Consider the following 17,384-nt stretch of genomic DNA (forward strand, 5'->3'; position numbering starts at 1 on the left):
ATCATTCCAGCTACTGCAACTTCCATGGCAAACTGTGCATCCCTAACGCAAGTACTGCTTAAAGATGCTTAGTTTTAAGTTAGCTTTTAATTAACAATTAATTAGTTTAAAAAACTTAAGTACAGGAGTATGGGATGCTTGTCTAATGAAAGACCAGAACTGGACTTGGACAGTGGTAAAGGAAGAAATATGAACTTTTCTGTTTTCTTGGAGACAGGTTATATAAAAATTCCTAGTCATCTATCACTATTATTAAAACCATTGTGCACTTTCTCCAAGGGACAATAAGGGGAGATATGAAATGAAATTTCAGTATTGTCCAGTGGCATTTTCAGGTACCATCTCAAAAAGTGCTTTTCATCTGAGAAGATCAAATGCCATTTTCAGATCTTTTTAGTTGCAAATCAGAGACTTACGTAGTGCCACCTTGTGTGTGAAGTTTGCATGATAATAATGAGAAAGGAAAAAAATCAGTTTAGGTAGAAAATTCAGAATTTACATAACATCAACGTAACTACCATTCTTTGAAATCAGTACACTATTCTTGGTCTCTTAGATTATCTGGGCATATACATTTCATCTTCTCAATTCCAAGTGGAAGATCTATTCCCTGTGCAATAAGTAATAGTGGATAACATGTTGAAAGAAATGCTGTTCTGCTTCCCACTCTGTGTATTGGTTGTAAATGATATTGATTCCAAGGACTAATTAACGTAACATGCAGAAGTACTGTCCATGATGGATGTTACAGAAGTGCTTATTGTACTGATATATTCAAATGGATAAGCAAAAAAACCCCCAAAACATTGTCTTTGAACTTACTAGGTTCTACAGCACAGTAAAAATCTGAGTATTAAAGGCTTGGGGAACACGGTTTGTTGGAAATATCTATATGTTAACGCTGCCTTTGAATAGTTAGCAAGCTGCAGGCTATTAATTGTTTAACAGCCTTTAAGAGGAGACAAGTAAGAGCCGTTTTTCTCTAGCTGCTGGACTGCAGGAGCCTTCTATAAGGCTAAAAGCAGTATTGGTCGTGTTTCTCTAAAGCCATAATACTACTTACCATTAAACCATATTGGCTTAACTTGGTTATAATTCTGGTAACAGAAGTTTTAGAAAGTCCGTCAACTTAGTGCTCAGGGCCTATGGAGATTTTCTGGTTTGCAAAGGGAGTGTGCTGATTCTTTGTGCAAACATTGAATTGCATGAACCAAATGCTAAAGCTAGATTCACATCTCCCAGTAGCCAGCCCCTACTGTGTGAAGATACTCCAGCATGGTTCAGCATGTCATTTTAGGAGGCTTTTTAATTGCTGGCTTACATCTGGGGGAATTTCAGACTCAAGGGCTATTCTGGAAGCTTCAAGCACTTTGCATACTTTTAGTAACGTTCGTTGTTGGGCTAATCCTGTAAAAATGTTCTCAGATGAATAAAAGCGTTTGTGGCATAGGCTGCAATAAAAAGGATTTCATAGATAATTTCTTTTATTTCGTCATGAACAACAGTCTAGTACTACTAAATTATATTTTAAACAGTGAAAGTATCCTGAAATTAATCAGTAGGAATACATAGATACATACTCAGTGGTCTATGCTAAGGTCTGAGGAAAACATACTTCCACACATTTTTTCCACCCTATCAGGGAAAAATGTTCTTTGAAGAAGAGCAGTTTCAAACAAGAAAAACTGACTTAGAATAAACACACAGTTTCAAGATAAGTTAATCTAATTTCCACTCATCGAGGTTGCATAACCAGAACAGTGATAATACAGTAGAATTTATGTACATCATGTGGAAAGAATACATTTTCTATGGATGATATGTTGTTAAAACATTTATATTTGTACTTACTGTTCACACGTTAGTGGTGTTATAGGCTCTTGTTGATTTGCTAGGGTATATTTCTGTGCCAGATTTAACCTTTCTGAATATCACAGTATTTTCAGAAAACGTCTGTTGGTTGTTTTCTTGATATTTTTAATAGGCATTTGGAGGAGAATTTTGTTTTCTGCATAACATTGTTGAGTAACTGTGTGCCTCATATGACAATAACTATGAATAGCAAATATAGGAGCATTTTACTTATTTGTGACTGGTAATCACTTTTGATCATGCAAATTATTTAATAAAACTGGGAGAGAAAAAAAAGAATGGACAAATAAATACAAGTAATAAATTCATGAAGATCCTAAAGCTGCCAAAAAATGTAGTTGCTCCCTCACCCAGGATTTGTCACAGGAGGAAAACAAGAATAATAAAATGATATGACTTCATTTGATGCATTTGATTGATGCATTTAGGGAGTACTAGAATATCATTCTGCTGTCTCTTCTAGTCCATTACACTTGTAAGAAGTATCAGTTTTACAGTCTGCAGGCAAGACTTGCCAGGTGTCTTCGCACTTCCACTCAAAAATCTGGCTCTACAAAAGCAGTGTGATGGGTTTGTTCCCTGTGGATGTAGTGCCATCTTCAGGTAAACAAAATGAGATTTCCATGGCGCTGGTGCCTAGCTTCTTTTTAACTGAATCTTGAAACGGTATTTTCATGTGGTATCTATTTAGTCGGTGACTTTTCTACAGTATTTTTAGGTTTATTAAACTGTCAGGTGATACAACTGTTCAGACCACTTTCCAGATAGAGGATGGGTAATCACTTACCAGCATTGTAAAAACTGTGGGATCATGTGTAACTATGTAAAATGCAGTAGATGTTAATTAGATTGATATAAAAAGTCATAGTACCAAAAACATTTTAAATTCTGCCACCATGTCCCGTGCAAAAATAAAGCCTGCTTTTAAATACTGCAGCTCTACAAGTACAGTTGGGTTCCACAAAATGACCTAGCTGTCACAAATACCAAACAGGTATAAACAAACAGCAGAATGTGAAAAATTATGTTGGTGCATTTTCTTTCTTGTTTATTTTCACAATAATCTGCCTTGTTTTTTGAGCTAGTAGCTATTGCATAAATATGCTGGCAGCTTTCCTTAATTAGCCAATGGCAATAGGGACAAATAGATTAAGGTTTAAATGCCATTTAGCTGTTTGGATAATATTCCCACCAGAAATGTAAATACCTGTGATCTGTGCAATTTTAATCTTTCAGCCCCAAGTACTCCTTCTCCCTTCCCAGTGTCTGTTTTTCCTGAGAAAGAATGATGCCTATGCATCCTTTAATCTCAGCTGCTCAAAGAGCACTAGAAGGTCATGAGTCACAAGGAGGAAGGACAGTTTTCATTGCACTTCCCTGAAGGGCAGAAAGCAGGAAGCTGGAAAAAGGTACAGAAAATACCAGTGATTGGCTTACTTCCCTCCCATATTATCTGTGTGATGGGATAGTTTTAGTTTGTTGGACATGACTAAGTCTTTTTTTACCTCACCTTCACTCCTTTATCTTCCCTTGTGAGAGATGCAATGACATTTTTGCTCTTTCCCCAAGCAGCTTCTGAGGAATTGAATAAATGAGAGCTGTCTTAGGCAGTGCAAGACAAGAGGATAGATACTCAAGCTCCTTGCAGTAGTAGCAGATGAGGTACACTTCAGTTCATATTCCTAATGGATCACTTCAATAATAAAGCAGGATGTTAGGCATGATCTGTGGATGGGTTTAGGGCAGTCCATGCAGAGACTCTGTCTAGGGTACCAGCAACAATACAGCAGTATTGACCAGTGTGTGTTCTAAGATAATATGCCTTTGCTTTTCAGCATGAGAAAGTAATGCAGAAGGAATGCTGTGCTAATTCCATGAATGTTCTGTTTCTAGTTCTGTGGCTAGGTCAGGCAGAGCTAACACAGCTTAGTTTCAGGGCACTGCATTGGCCCACATGGGTATTGTCAGGGCTAATTTCTCCCAGAACACACGGAGATAGTGCACTCCTCTCTCTCTCTCTGTTAGCTAGGAGGTGCTTGACCTCAAATAGGTCAGGGGACAAAAAAGTAAGAGCACTCCCCTTGTTCTGCTGTTTACATAATTCGCCCCTATTTTAGGTTTGCTGCCATTATCCACCATGGTATTATTCAAGGGCTTTCCATGATGTTAGGGGTTTTTTCATGTGAAAATGAAGATTTTCTCAAATGCTTAGTGTTTGATTAGTCTGACCGTGCCCCAGGAAAGCCGAGACCCTTGTGCTCAAGCAGTCTTCCAGCACTGCCTGCTATGGGGACCCTTCAAGGAGTCGTCTGCTAGATCAGAGTGCAGTTCAACTGATTTGCTCAGGGTCACATGCCAAAAGAGAGACCTCCTGCTGGGTCTCCACACCTTTACCCACTGCCATTGACTGCTAGCTGCCTTGAAGAACCTACATTACCAGTTTGTAGTTAACACTCTTTATTAATTAAAAAAAATGGTGAGAAGTTAAGGTTTTAGGATTGCTGGTAATAGTATCTGACTGCAAAAATGTATTCAAAGCAATATGCAGACAAGCTCTAACCCCCAGTGAAAGCTAGCTCGAGGTAATCAGTCAGCATGGATAGAGTACAATTCTTACCCCATAGGTGTCCATATGGGGGAGAAGAGAGGTTCAGCCTGCCAACTAATCCCAGAAGATATGATGGAGTCTTCTTCCCTTTCTTAACTCTTCTTTATGTTTGTAGCGGGTTGAGTTCGATAACCGGGCGGAAACACCAATTAAATGTAGTGGTTTTGGTTCAAAATATTCATTACTTACTTATTTTCCTTCTGTGAGATAAGAATTAGGAGAAAAGCAAAGCAGGCACAAACCTTAAACAGTTGCAGTACAATGAAAAGAGTTTTATTACTAATAGAATTAAAAGTAAAGAGAAAATAACAAAACAAAATTAAAGCAAATCCCACCCCCCCCCCCCCCCGCCCCCAGAACTTCTCTCCTTTTACCCAGCTCACACAAGGGATAACAGAACATGGGATGTTAGTCAGTGTTCCAGTTCTTGAAAAGTCTCTCTCTTATGCTTAAGGAAAAAGGGGTTTTCCTTCAGTTGCACGTGGTTCCCAAACTGCCACTAACAGCAGACCCGCCCGGAAACAAACAATCTGCTGTGTGTAGAACATCTCTCCCATGAAAAATCTCACAGTTCCTTCACACTACAAAACATGGGCCATCACATGGGGTTATTCATTTTTTTTTAAGGATAAGTTATTTTGGCCTGCACACAAAGGCTTTTCTTCGCCACAAGTCTCTAACAGCCTCTTACTACTTCTATATAGCCTGGCATAGGCACTCTTCACAATCTTCACAGGCACACGAAGATACTCCATCCCCCCATGTTCTTCAAATGGATTAAAGAGACAAACAGTTTGTGGTATTACAGTTTCTTACCACGGCATGCAAGAAGGTTTTTAAGCTACGCGCCAGAATCGTGGCACCGCCCTCTTTTCTCCCGTCGCCATGCTCAGCTCCGTCCCACGTGACTCACTTCTCTTCCTCTCTGACTCTGACGCTGCCATGTTGAAGGGTGTTCTTGTTCAGGCTTTACGGTGGAGAAAGCCTCGCTCCCTTTGTGCTGCTGGCTGCATGGTGTCCTCTTCAGTTCAGCACGAAGTGTGCTGGCTGCAGACAGGAGGCTCTGCCGGCTCCCGTTGACTCCGCCGGCTCCGCATGGAGAGGAGAGGGACCCGCCTGTCCCCAGGAGCCGCGCTGGATGGGTTTAGCTGTGAGCAGTCCATGGCTGGTTTTAGCTGCCTGCGGCTCTGGGACAGTCCCCCCGCAGTGATCCAGGGTCCGTGCCACAGCGTTGGGAAAGGGGGAAAGGGGCAGTGGCCCCGGCCCGGCCCGGTGGGGCCGAGAGGCTCGGAGCCCCCCCACCTCCCAGCAAGCGAGCTCCAACAAAAGGGGAAGTCCCGCCTTTCTGTGCGGTTTAAATATGTAAATTGTGAGAAGCGTAATTGGTCTTAAAGACTGTCCATCAACTCAGGGTCAACCCAATACAATGTTTATGCAAAGCCTGAGTGACATTAGTCATGCATCTTACTCAGTGGGGGGTGGTCATGCCTTGGAGGCAGGTAACATGTAGTATGTGAGATAACCTTGGGATGGGGATATATGTCAATCCAAAGAGGGTAATTTTGCCATGGTTGCTGATTCAACAGCAGGACATCTTCCTTTATCTCCCTTGGCTTCCAGCTGCTGTGTGGCTTACCAACTAAAAAGTACTGCCGAGCACTGTCCTCTGCAAGGGTTTCAGCAGAGCCTGGTTGCAGTGTCTCCACTCCGCTCCACTCCACTCCACTCCACTCCACTCCACTCCGCTCTGCTCCGCTCCCCTCTGCTCGACTCCACTCCACTCTCCATTTAGTCCCCCCTAGATAATACCATGTGTGGAAAGTTGGGTGTGCTGACTGTGTTCCATCCAGGGAGTAGCAACCATGCTTCCCCCTATATTATACTGTTATCTTTAATTCTACTTCAAATCTTTTCCCCACAATTTCATTTTTAGCAACTGAACCCTCTCAGAGTCAAAATTGTAGTTAACAGTTTTGTATCCAAAAAGGGAAGAGACACTTGTTAGGTGTATTAAACATGTAGCATTCTATCATTAGCAATGGTGACATCATTAGTGCCTTTCCCTGCTCTTATATATGATTTTGCCACCACTTCAGACATGACTCTGATAGTTTGATTTAAGCCATTAGCTCTTCACTCAAGAGCCCAGTTCTCTACTTCTTAGTCATGGGTGTTCCATGCTCTGAAACCTTTGTTGTGATTCATACATAATGATGGATGTACTGAAGAATCTTTTCAATCATTTCTTCCAAAATGAACACTTTGGGCCACAACTGGGCAAGGCAGAGGAATTTGATCACATATTTCCAGATCAGAAATGAACAGCCGCTGCCAGTGATTGATCAACATCACTACTCATACAGTGTATCAAACTGATTACTCCACTTACCTACCCCTACTTGATTCCCTTGATTAGTCCAGAAATCTTCACACCCTGACTCAAAAGAGTTTTGTTCTTTACGATGGTATTCTGCCCCATATTGTATTGGTAGGTTAACAGAGAACCCTAATATTCCTAGGAAGAAAATAACAACAAAATTTCTTGTTGAAAAAATAGAGGAATGGATAAGGAAGCCCCGAATGGATATTTTATTAAGATCATCAATTCAGTCAACAAATCTCTTTGCTGTTGTCAGAATAAATTTTCCCATATTCTAGTGGGATATAAAATGGAGTTGCAAGATTGGTTTGGATTTTCAGCTGAAGAACCTTTTGTTTTTCCTATTAAAACATTTAAATTCCAACAGTAAAACTAAATGCCAGAGGCCATTTCACATGTTTATAGAAAACAGTAAGTTTTCTTGTAAGTAAAACATACCACCAAAATAGGCGAAGGATATTTTAAGAAAATAGCATATGAAATTTAAACAGTGAAAGAAGTGTCAAGCAAACAGCTCACAAACAGAAAATAGATGCTTAGAATAAAAGCTTCAGGTGTATTTCTTGCAACTTAATTGCTGTTTAAAGTTTACTGATATTTCCCTCTGGAACAAGTTCTCTTTCTTATTATACAAATTAGATTAGGAGCTGAGAATTTATTTAAAAAGACAACAATTCCTGAAGAATTTAAGTTTATAAAATCAGTTCTCTTTCAGAATTCTTTCTACTTGTAAAGAAATTTAAAAATATAGAATAAACTGCAGGGCAAAGCAGACTGTGTAATTTGAATAGAAAAGTTGTTTCCTAAGTTTTGTCATGGAAAATAAAACTTAGCTTCCTGAAAAAAAACATATGAAATAATATTGTTAGACTATACAAAGGCAAGAGGTGACTGGTTTTCTCCTACTTCCATAGGAATGGATACTGAGAAATTATGTGGACTTTGTAGTAGATCAGGACACCAAATTCCAGATATAAATGGGACACCAACAAAGATTAGAACAGGTTCATCAATGGTTTATGTGATTTTGTTTTCTCAGCAATGCCTGACAATTTGGCCTTCCGGTCTTCTACTGACTGTAATTAGATAAACAAAATCACATTGGGATCACAGCAGAAGATTTGTGAGTGTGATTGAGGAACAAAGAATAAGCTGAGATTTCTGTGAGATGAATTATATGACACTGATCAAGTGTTTTCTAACTGAAATCAGTGCAAGGCCAGAAGTCGCTCTAAGAACAAGGAGCAAATTCCAGAGAAGTAATTTTGCAGATGAATCTGTGAAGGACTAGGCTGGAATATGCAAACCTAGGAGTCCCAAACACAATTCCTAGATATTCAATATTTTTCAAATAAGAGGTCTGATTTTTAAAATAGTTTCCTATTGTATGACTTGCAGTAAGTCCTGTGAGTCAAGCACTTGTAATAAGATGCCAGTATCTTGGGTTAGGGACCTAAGATGTGTTAACTCCTAAGCACTCTTTCTGAATGCTGTCATTCACATGAGTAACAGAATTTCTGTTGTGAAGGAACTATATATGTTTTCATGACAAACACCAGCATAATTAAAACAATCTCTAGAAATGTTAACTATCTTTATATCACTTTTTAAAAATTGTAGTTCATTCTTAAGGATGCTCAATTTTAAAATCTTTTTATCTGTTGAAATTATTGTCTTACCAGATTTGTTTCAATTTACTGGAAGTTTTAAAGGTTTGCTTTAAGCACTGGTGATTCTCACTGGCTTCTCTTGTTTGAAAGATGAATCGAATACTTCTGCCACTGCGTTGAACTACATGGGAAGTAATTGGCCTCCAAGGCCAATGTGACTTAAATGGGATTATTCTGGCTTACTCTGTAAACATATTGACCATCTATTTAAAAGAACAGAGAACTACAGAAGATACCAATACACTTAGCTATCAAACCATGAAAACAGCTGAGAGACTTTTGCTTGAATTACTAAGGACTTAAAGGGATTTTGCCTAATGTAGAAGCATGGTACAGGAGAACTGCTCTCATTCTACATTTGTACTCTATATTTGTTCATTTAATCCCAAAGGATGAATTAATAGAAGGTATGGATGAATTAATAGAAGCTATTTGATAGGCTCAGCTAGTTTTTTGCTTTTTGGAAAGGTTTTTCTTTTCCTCTATCCCAACAGGCAGAAGAAGAGAGAGATGATATGGAGAGAGTCAAGCTGGATAATAAAAGAATTCTTTTCAACCTGTTGCCGGCCCATGTTGCACAGCACTTTCTTATGTCTAATCCAAGAAATATGGTAAACCCAGATAAAATTTAAATACATGCCATATGGATGTGTCCCTGTGTTGCTTGGGCCACCTTCCACCTGTATGTCTTCAAGAAAGGCTTGGAAAAAACTTTACCCATGTAAAAATAGTAGCTTTGTAAAAACTTCTGTTCAAGAATTACTTTGAGATTATTTCTTTTCCTGTATGGTCCTCCTTCTCTGAAGAGTTTTAATAAAATTCAGGATAAGGGAACGTTGTCATTCAACATCAATATAGCCAAGTACCTCCATGTAAATCACTTTTTTTTTTCATTTTCCAATCAATGTAGGATATTGGGATTTATCACAGTATTGCTTGAGCTCAGTTTGGTTCTGAATGGTGAAGTGTATGAACTGCTAGACACTTCTGTATTAGGCACTCTAGTTCTGGAAAGTATGCTACCATTACCAAAACCATCTATTTAAAAACACAGAATTGTACATACTCAGGGAAGACACAGATTAAAATAAAAGGCTGCAGTGACTAAATAAATTGGTTCAGGAAGGCCTTACGAGAGTCCTTCTGGTCATCTGAAAACCTTCAGCACTGGAGTAGCCATGATGTCCATGATATGGCTCTTGAGAGTGTGGGTCAAAGTATTAGAACCACAGCTGAGTGATTTTGCTTTCTTTGAGCCTTACAAAGTTTTAAGCAGAAACCTTATCATACAGAGCAGCATCCTATTATATAGGATTCCACAATACATGGAAAGACTTGAATGAGTGAGGCCAGTTTTGTACCGCAGGATAAAATTGGTCCATCTCCTATTTTGCTTATAAAACAAAATTGAGAAAATTATTTTTCTCATACAATAGAAGTTCTATAACTGTTAAGACTCTCTCCAAATTTTGGCTCACTGCTTCTATGTCTAAACAGAAAAAAACCCTAAGTTGTTTTAAATGGGTTTAATACCTTAGGTGTTAATTTTCTATTGTGGCCTTGAGTGAAGACCTCTTTCAACATTATTTTAAGAAGTCTGGTTTTCTCTCTAGAAAAACTGATGGCCTTTGTCCTAGCTATTGCTTAGCAGTAGAATAAGTACTGCAATAATGATGTTTAGTTTAGATTAATCTTCTAAAATAAAAATTATATCTGCTTATGAACTACAGGACCTCTATTACCAGTCATATTCACAAGTTGGAGTGATGTTTGCTTCCATCCCAAATTTCAATGATTTCTACATCGAACTGGATGGCAATAATATGGGAGTGGAATGTTTACGCCTGTTAAATGAAATTATTGCTGATTTTGATGAGGTAAGGTCTAAACACTTTGTCTTTTGACCATATCAGTTCTACCAAATAACTATCAATGAGATTATCTGTAGTAAATCATTGTATCTTGAACTGTTTAATAAAACAGTACTGTGAACTTCCTAGTTAATCATAGTTGGTATCCACTGGGCTTCTCCAAAGTGCCAAATTTGTATTTTTGGGCACATGACTCTGACCTAAAATTTCTCTAATATAGGAAGAGCATCAAAATGGAAGTTAATGGCCGATTTTTCAATGACCTCAAAGTGGGCAAGCCTCAACTCAACAAATATAATATGGTTTAATGAACTTGCACATATTGTCTGATAACTATGGTTGCTTGTCTAAAATATTATGTAATATTTAACAGTTTTATGTTTTAAACAAAGCTTATGGACAAAGAATATTATAAGGACATTGAAAAGATCAAGACAATTGGAAGTACATATATGGCAGCTGTGGGACTTGTACCTACTTCAGGAACTAAGGTGAGAAGATTTTACACAACAGTCTTACATGAAGGAACCATTTTCCTTCAATTTCCAGAGGAACATCAGAAACACAACTAATTCTGTGTGATTATTGATAACTTCTTTACAACATTTTGAATCTGAAATTCAAAGAACAGTTGAAGCCTGAAAAGGAAAACTGCCACGCTTGCTTATGCGGCTTCACTTGTGATTTCATTGTCTGCAGCTTTGAATTTCTTGCAAATTGGTGTATAAAAGCCTCTAAATCAGAGTGGTAGTGGTAAAACCTCGTTCTTAGATGGCCTTGTAAGATGCAGGGAAAGGGAGACTCTAGGTGTAATGAATTACTGCAAAACTAGCAGAAGAATATTAAAATGCAACTTTTACATATATATTTTTAGTATTGAAATCTAGATGTAACCTACAACTAAAATAAACATAATCTCCCAACCCCCAGCATGGACAGGAACTTTGTGCTAGGTACAATGCTGCACTGGACCTGGTCCCTCCAAATCAGCTCTTCTTTGTCTCTACTGTTAGCATCCTATTTACCGCTTTAATTACTCAGCAATTTAAAAAAGTCAAAGTCATTTCAAACCCACTAACTCTGGGGCACAGTTCTTCTGTATCCTCATTACTACCCTTGAGTGTTATTCTTACCTTAAGTTACTGTCTTGGAACAGAGATTTCCTAGATTTCCAAGCAGTATCTGGAAAGTCAGAAAACCCTGTGGGCATTATATTAAATGTATTGTGTACAGAGTACTATGTACGTTAGTAATTACACTAATAAAACTAAATAATGAAAATTTTATAAAATTAATAGTATAAGAATAGCATGAAAATTAAAGCAATCCATTCACCTCATCTGCCCAGAGTTTCCAGACAGCGCTCCCTTGTTCTGATATGTATGAACATATGTCATAGACATATGTTGAATACATTGGTGCATATGATTTAGCATTGCAAAATAAAACAAAATTAGAAGGCAAAAGCAAAAAATGCCAGAAGATGCCCTGTGGACTCTTTAGCAACAATTTTCCCTATTAAGTAAATAAAAAACAAGACCACATTGAAATCAACAGTTAGAATCATGTTGGACTATGTCATGTCACTAACCTTCTGGTCTGCAAAGTATTTCCAGCTGATGCCTTCCTTTGTATCACTCCTAGAAATCTATACATTAAAAAAAAAAAGGTATTTTTAAAAATCTGTTTATCCTGAAATGTTTGACTCATGGGTTCTGGGACAGGCAAAAAACATTGATCTTTCGAATTTTTTCAGTGTGTGATCTGAGGCAAACAGGCAATGACATACGTTTGTGTCTGCTATAAATGCTCTTTGAACTATAATCCTCAAAACAAGTGTGTTATTGGGTAACTTTGGCAGCATATGTTCCTAAACCTAAACATGTTTGTCTCTTGTATTTTATAGTTGTTGAGTGAAGGGTCAGCTGAGTTAGTCCAGTACTGAAGATACTATTCTGAGCTTATGATAGTGATGCATTTTAAATCACTGCAGAAGATCTTGTACAGTACTCTGTCTTCCTTTTAAATATTGGGGCAAATTTTGATCTTTTCTGTACATGCAGAATTTATTTGAAATTCTGTATTCCAGAAAGAAAGATCTTGTATGAAACAGACAATAATTTTTACTTTAACTTAGGGTTTCAGCTCTTCTCCTCTTCTGGTAGTGATCTCTCCCTACTGTTCATGTAATGCAAATGAACAGAAATTAATCACACCCTCTTGCCAATTTCCAATAGTTCTTCAGCATACACCTGTATACTAGAAGTCTGATAATCTTGGCTGGCCTGTCATGCACAGACACTCACTGCCAGCTTCACACAGTCCCTGGGCTGTCCTATGGAGTCGTATGTGTCCATGGGAGCCATAAGACACTCAAGTGCCTCTGGTCTGCCATCTGCCAGGAGTCTCCCAGCTTCAACAGAAAGTCTGGCACAGCCTCTGATTGTGAATCACTAATTTCATACTAGGATTTGGACATGAACAGAAAGCAGTGGATGGGGTTAATTGGGCTCTTAACTGAGGATATTTATACACTTAAGAGCCCAGTACCCTGAGGAAGTTAAATATTTAAATCCCATATTTTACTGGACTCTTGCTTCTGCACCTTGACTTCATCCAGTGACTACAGTAAATGCACATTGCCTCTATCACAGTGACTTTGCTGTGATGCTCTTGGCAGTCTTTCCAGTAACAACTCCAATGTTTAAATAAATAATTGCTTGCCAGTTATATCAGCAGGGCAGCACACAAACCAAGCTCTTGTAGATCTTTTGCACAATTTAAATTCATTTGGTCTGTATTTCACCAGGATCCTGACTTCACCAGGGTCCTAACTTTGCAGTGTTCTTCAGTGGAGGTTCAAAAGAGTTTGCCCTGATCCTATTGAGACGCATCTGTCACCTGCAGTGCACTCAGTAATTGTCACCAGTCCTTTCCCCACCACCCCTGAAGGGCATTGCAGGAAAACAGAGCATTTGTCAGACAGCAAAGAAATGGAAGATAGGAAACATAAAGAAGATTAGAAATCAAATAAAACTATGCACTACTCCCTCCCTGCTCCAGAAATTGAATATTTTTTCCTTCTCTGTTGGAAATGTATCCATCAGCTCTTTAAGCTTTGTTTTGGTGATTCTGGAAAAGAGTAGAGCTAGCTAGTTCACATTGCAAGAAGCAGAATGCCAGATATTCAGGCAGGTAAATAAAATATCTTTCCCAAAAATTGGGACTGACACAAGGATGACTTTCATAATTTTTTGTAAATTTCCTAGCCACATGAAGCAACCATTTCAAACTGAGGTGAATAAAGTGAATAGCATCCTGTTTCTCAGCTTTTTCAGCCACTGTTAAGCACTGAATTTATAAAATCTCTCTATCATGGCAAAAACTCAGCAAGCTTTCATCTCATGCCAGCTTGCATAGTCCTGTTGTGTAACACCCTACTGAAGCTGCCACTGACCCTGCATTTCTTTCACCATATCCTACCTTTAGCCCACTTTCACTTTGCAAATTCGTTCAAAAATTCGTATTTCTTATTCGAATAAGAGCAGAAGATAAGAGCAGTCATACTGAGTTGAGTCAAAGGTTTATTCTAGTAACCTGTCTTTAACTCACCAAAGTTATATCCTGGAGGGAGGGCATGAGTTACAGAACAAATATGCATGCCTCACTTTTCCACTTTCTAATAATATGCTCCTTAGGTTTTTACTACTTTGTAGCAAATATTTCTTTCATGATCTTGAGAATTATGTTAGAATCTTGCTAAGTTTTGGAATCCACAATATCCTCTGAAAATTAGTTGCACAGTTTAATTAGACTGAAGTTGTAAAAATTATTTTCTCATGTTTGGGGTTTTATTTGCAAGTTAATACTTCACCATTTCATTTGATCGCTTTGGGGCTTTTTGCTTTGGTTGATTTAGGTACATTTGATAACAACTCCCTTCAAATTTCCTGGAAAGGAAGAACATAGGGGTGTTCTGCATCTCGCAGGATTAAACCTTACAGGAATTTTGTCAATGGGAACAGCATGCACCCCATGGGAGCTGGGAGCTAGCAAAGCCCCAAAGGGAGAAGAGGGCAGAAACTATAGTTATTATTAATCCTCAGGCAAAGTAGTTTTGTAAGAAAGCAGGTTATATTCCCTGCCACACTCAAAACAAACATCTGCAGCTCTCTAGCAACAGAACCACTTTACCACGGGAACTTTGCATTCCATTATTCCCAGAAATAAAAAGGGAGAGAGAGAAGAAAAAAATAGCAGAAAAAAGAATGCATATGTTGTAGCTACTGTGAAAAGTTTCCTTTCACAAACAGAAAAATTGGTTAGATTCTTTTCCTAAGCCATCTGAGCTTCTCATTATTTTTCACTTTGGTATTTAACCTGCATCTCAGTACCATACAAATCTAATGTGGAACACTATTTTGTTTCTAGGCTAAAAAATCAATTTATTCCCATCTGAGTACACTGGCGGATTTTGCAATAGAGATGTTTGACGTTCTTGATGAAATCAACTATCAGTCTTATAATGACTTTGTCCTACGAGTTGGTAAGTCACGTTTCTACAACTATCACACAAGCAGAAGATTGTTTTTCATTGGTTTTTCCTGTGCTGTCAGCAAAGGATTACCTCTCCTGCACTCATGATTAAAACTGAAAATTCTCTGTCAGGGAGAGAGTCACATCCATGTAGAAGGTCAGCAGTCTGGATCGTGTGCATTAGTATTAAGAAATTGTAATTGCCTCCAATTCCAGTGTGTTTACTTAATCTATGCACCCCTAAAAGGAAACTGCACCATTAATTTTATACAATATTATGAGTGTACCCAGTTTTGTGGCTTACACTGCTTTGCATTGCTAAGCTGCTGAAAATTGGGTTTTACTGTATTAAGTTGCATCTGCAAAAGCTTTGTCGGCATCAAAAGTGCAATGGAAACTTTTGGTCCACAGATGCCAAATCACCTTAACCAGTCCTGTTTTCTCCAACAAATCTAATCCTCTGGTTTTGAGGACAACACAACCCTTTCCATGCAATCCTTTACATGTTATTACATATCTTACCACTCAGAATCCTTTCAGCCTTCTTAGAGATCAAGTTCCCTGCTTCCCTTTCTTCATGTATCCTGCTCCTCTCCAGTGGTACTTCCACTGCTGTTCTCCTTTTATTGCATATTCTAATACTGATAGTTTTCTCCAGCTTCTTTCTCTATATATTTTCATGGCTGACTTGTGAGAATGAGCTGGACAAGGGGAAAACTGAGGTTTCTAGCAGTGGAAGATTGAGAAAGACCAAAGACATCAAAGGCAACAATAGGAAAGTTATACATCTTTGACCTCCTATACATCCTAATAATTATAAACACCAAATTCTCTTTGAACTCTGTTACAACTTGTCTTTCCAGGTTCACAAAGGATCAAATATCTAACCCTCATTCTTCTGCATAAATTACTTAGAAAAGCCCTTGCACAGAATCTCATGCAGGGTTTAGTATCTGCAGCTCTTCAGGGCACACTTTTATCTTCCAAACAAGGTGTTGAAATCAGTCAGAAATGTAGAACTGATCTCTGCAGTTTCCAAAAAAATATGCTTGAGCCATTTTCAGATACTTTTGTCTTCTTCCAGTCTCTCCAGAATCTGAGTTGTCTAGTTAACAACCAACCTGACATACGTCCCTTACCCCAGTCCTTGTGTATTCCAGGCCATTATTTCTGTTCCACTTGGAAAACCTCCATTAAAAGGTTTTATATGTGCAACTGCAGTGGAAGTTGTAGGAAACAATTAAAGATCTTTAACAGTTTGTCCCATTTTCAGCTAAACTCTGCACTACCACTGCTTTTCTTCTTTTCTTTAGACAAACAACATCCACAGAAGAATCAAATTTTTATGTTGCCTACATATTGCATTTCCAGTAAGATATCTCAAGGAATGTCTTTGTCGTGTTTCTAAGCCTTTTACAAATGCAGAAGTCCACTTGGTATCAATTTAATCATAGAATCATAGAATATGCCAAGGGATCATAGATTATGTAAGGGACCCATCAGGATCATCAAGCCCAACTCCTGACCCTGCACAGGACAGCCGAACAGTCCAAATGTCCAAATGCTTCTTGAATTCTGTCAGGCTTGTTGCTGTGACCATTTCCCTGGACAGCCTGCTCCAGTGCTCAGTCACCCTTTAGGTGAAAAACTTTTTCCTGACATCTAACCTAAACCTCCCCTGACTTGGCTTTATGATGTTAACATGTATTACCCTATTACAAAAAAAAAATTCTAAGACACTTGTGTCAAATCTGTTTTGCAGGATTCATGTTTCCCTTGGATAATATACTGTAGTGAAAACCAAATTCATTGTTTAATTTTAGGTATTAATGTTGGGCCTGTAGTGGCAGGAGTCATCGGAGCCAGAAGACCACAGTATGATATCTGGGGGAACACTGTGAATGTTGCCAGCCGGATGGATAGTACTGGAGTACAGGGAAAGATTCAGGTGAGTGCATTCTAAGACAATTTTGCAAACTCTACATACCTCCTGTTTTATATGTGGTTACGTTTTCAAGAACACTTAGAAAATGCAGCCTCACTTTTTTCTTATGGAGACGGCAACTCTCTCCAGATTACTCACCATCAGAGGTATAGTTGTTTTCCATCTTATACACTTCTTAGAGACAATGAAATCCTCAAATAAATCATTTCCCATCAGAAGAAACAAGAGTTCTCTGCTTCATTGCACAGTTGGAGGCAAGCCTGGGAATGCAGACACTGCCAGTCTTTCTGCTGTAGAAATTTTGCCTAAACAGGACCTACAAGGAAAGGATCTATGTCCATTTGCATCTTCCTAAATTTTATGTAGCTCTAAAAATTGCTTGGATACTTTGGATTGGAGAGTCAATGCAGACAGAGAACATTGTTGTTTTACTATGGCTTGACTAGAACCTATGGTGTTCTTCTCAAAAGCTCAATGAACACTTTTAGTCATTTATCCAAAA

General features: G+C 38.4%; 1 protein-coding gene across 3 annotated transcripts in view; it reads left to right on the forward strand.

Annotated features, from left to right (window-relative positions):
- The window catches only part of ADCY1 (adenylate cyclase 1), a 160,955-nt gene that overhangs the window by 132,513 nt on the left and 11,058 nt on the right, over positions 1 to 17,384 (forward strand). For 2 of the 3 annotated variants that reach the window (XM_032102857.1, XM_032102858.1), the window contains 5 exons: positions 9,025 to 9,141; positions 10,261 to 10,407; positions 10,794 to 10,892; positions 14,833 to 14,947; positions 16,761 to 16,885. In XM_032102857.1, the coding sequence (XP_031958748.1) occupies positions 9,025 to 9,141; positions 10,261 to 10,407; positions 10,794 to 10,892; positions 14,833 to 14,947; positions 16,761 to 16,885 (603 nt within the window). Of the gene's footprint in view, positions 1 to 9,024; positions 9,142 to 10,260; positions 10,408 to 10,774; positions 10,893 to 14,832; positions 14,948 to 16,760; positions 16,886 to 17,384 lie in introns of those variants that run through there. The other variant, XM_032102862.1, reaches the window with a different exon arrangement.

Source organism: Corvus moneduloides, chromosome 1, assembly GCF_009650955.1.
Source record: "Corvus moneduloides isolate bCorMon1 chromosome 1, bCorMon1.pri, whole genome shotgun sequence".
In the NCBI taxonomy this organism is placed as follows: Eukaryota; Metazoa; Chordata; class Aves; order Passeriformes; family Corvidae; genus Corvus; species Corvus moneduloides.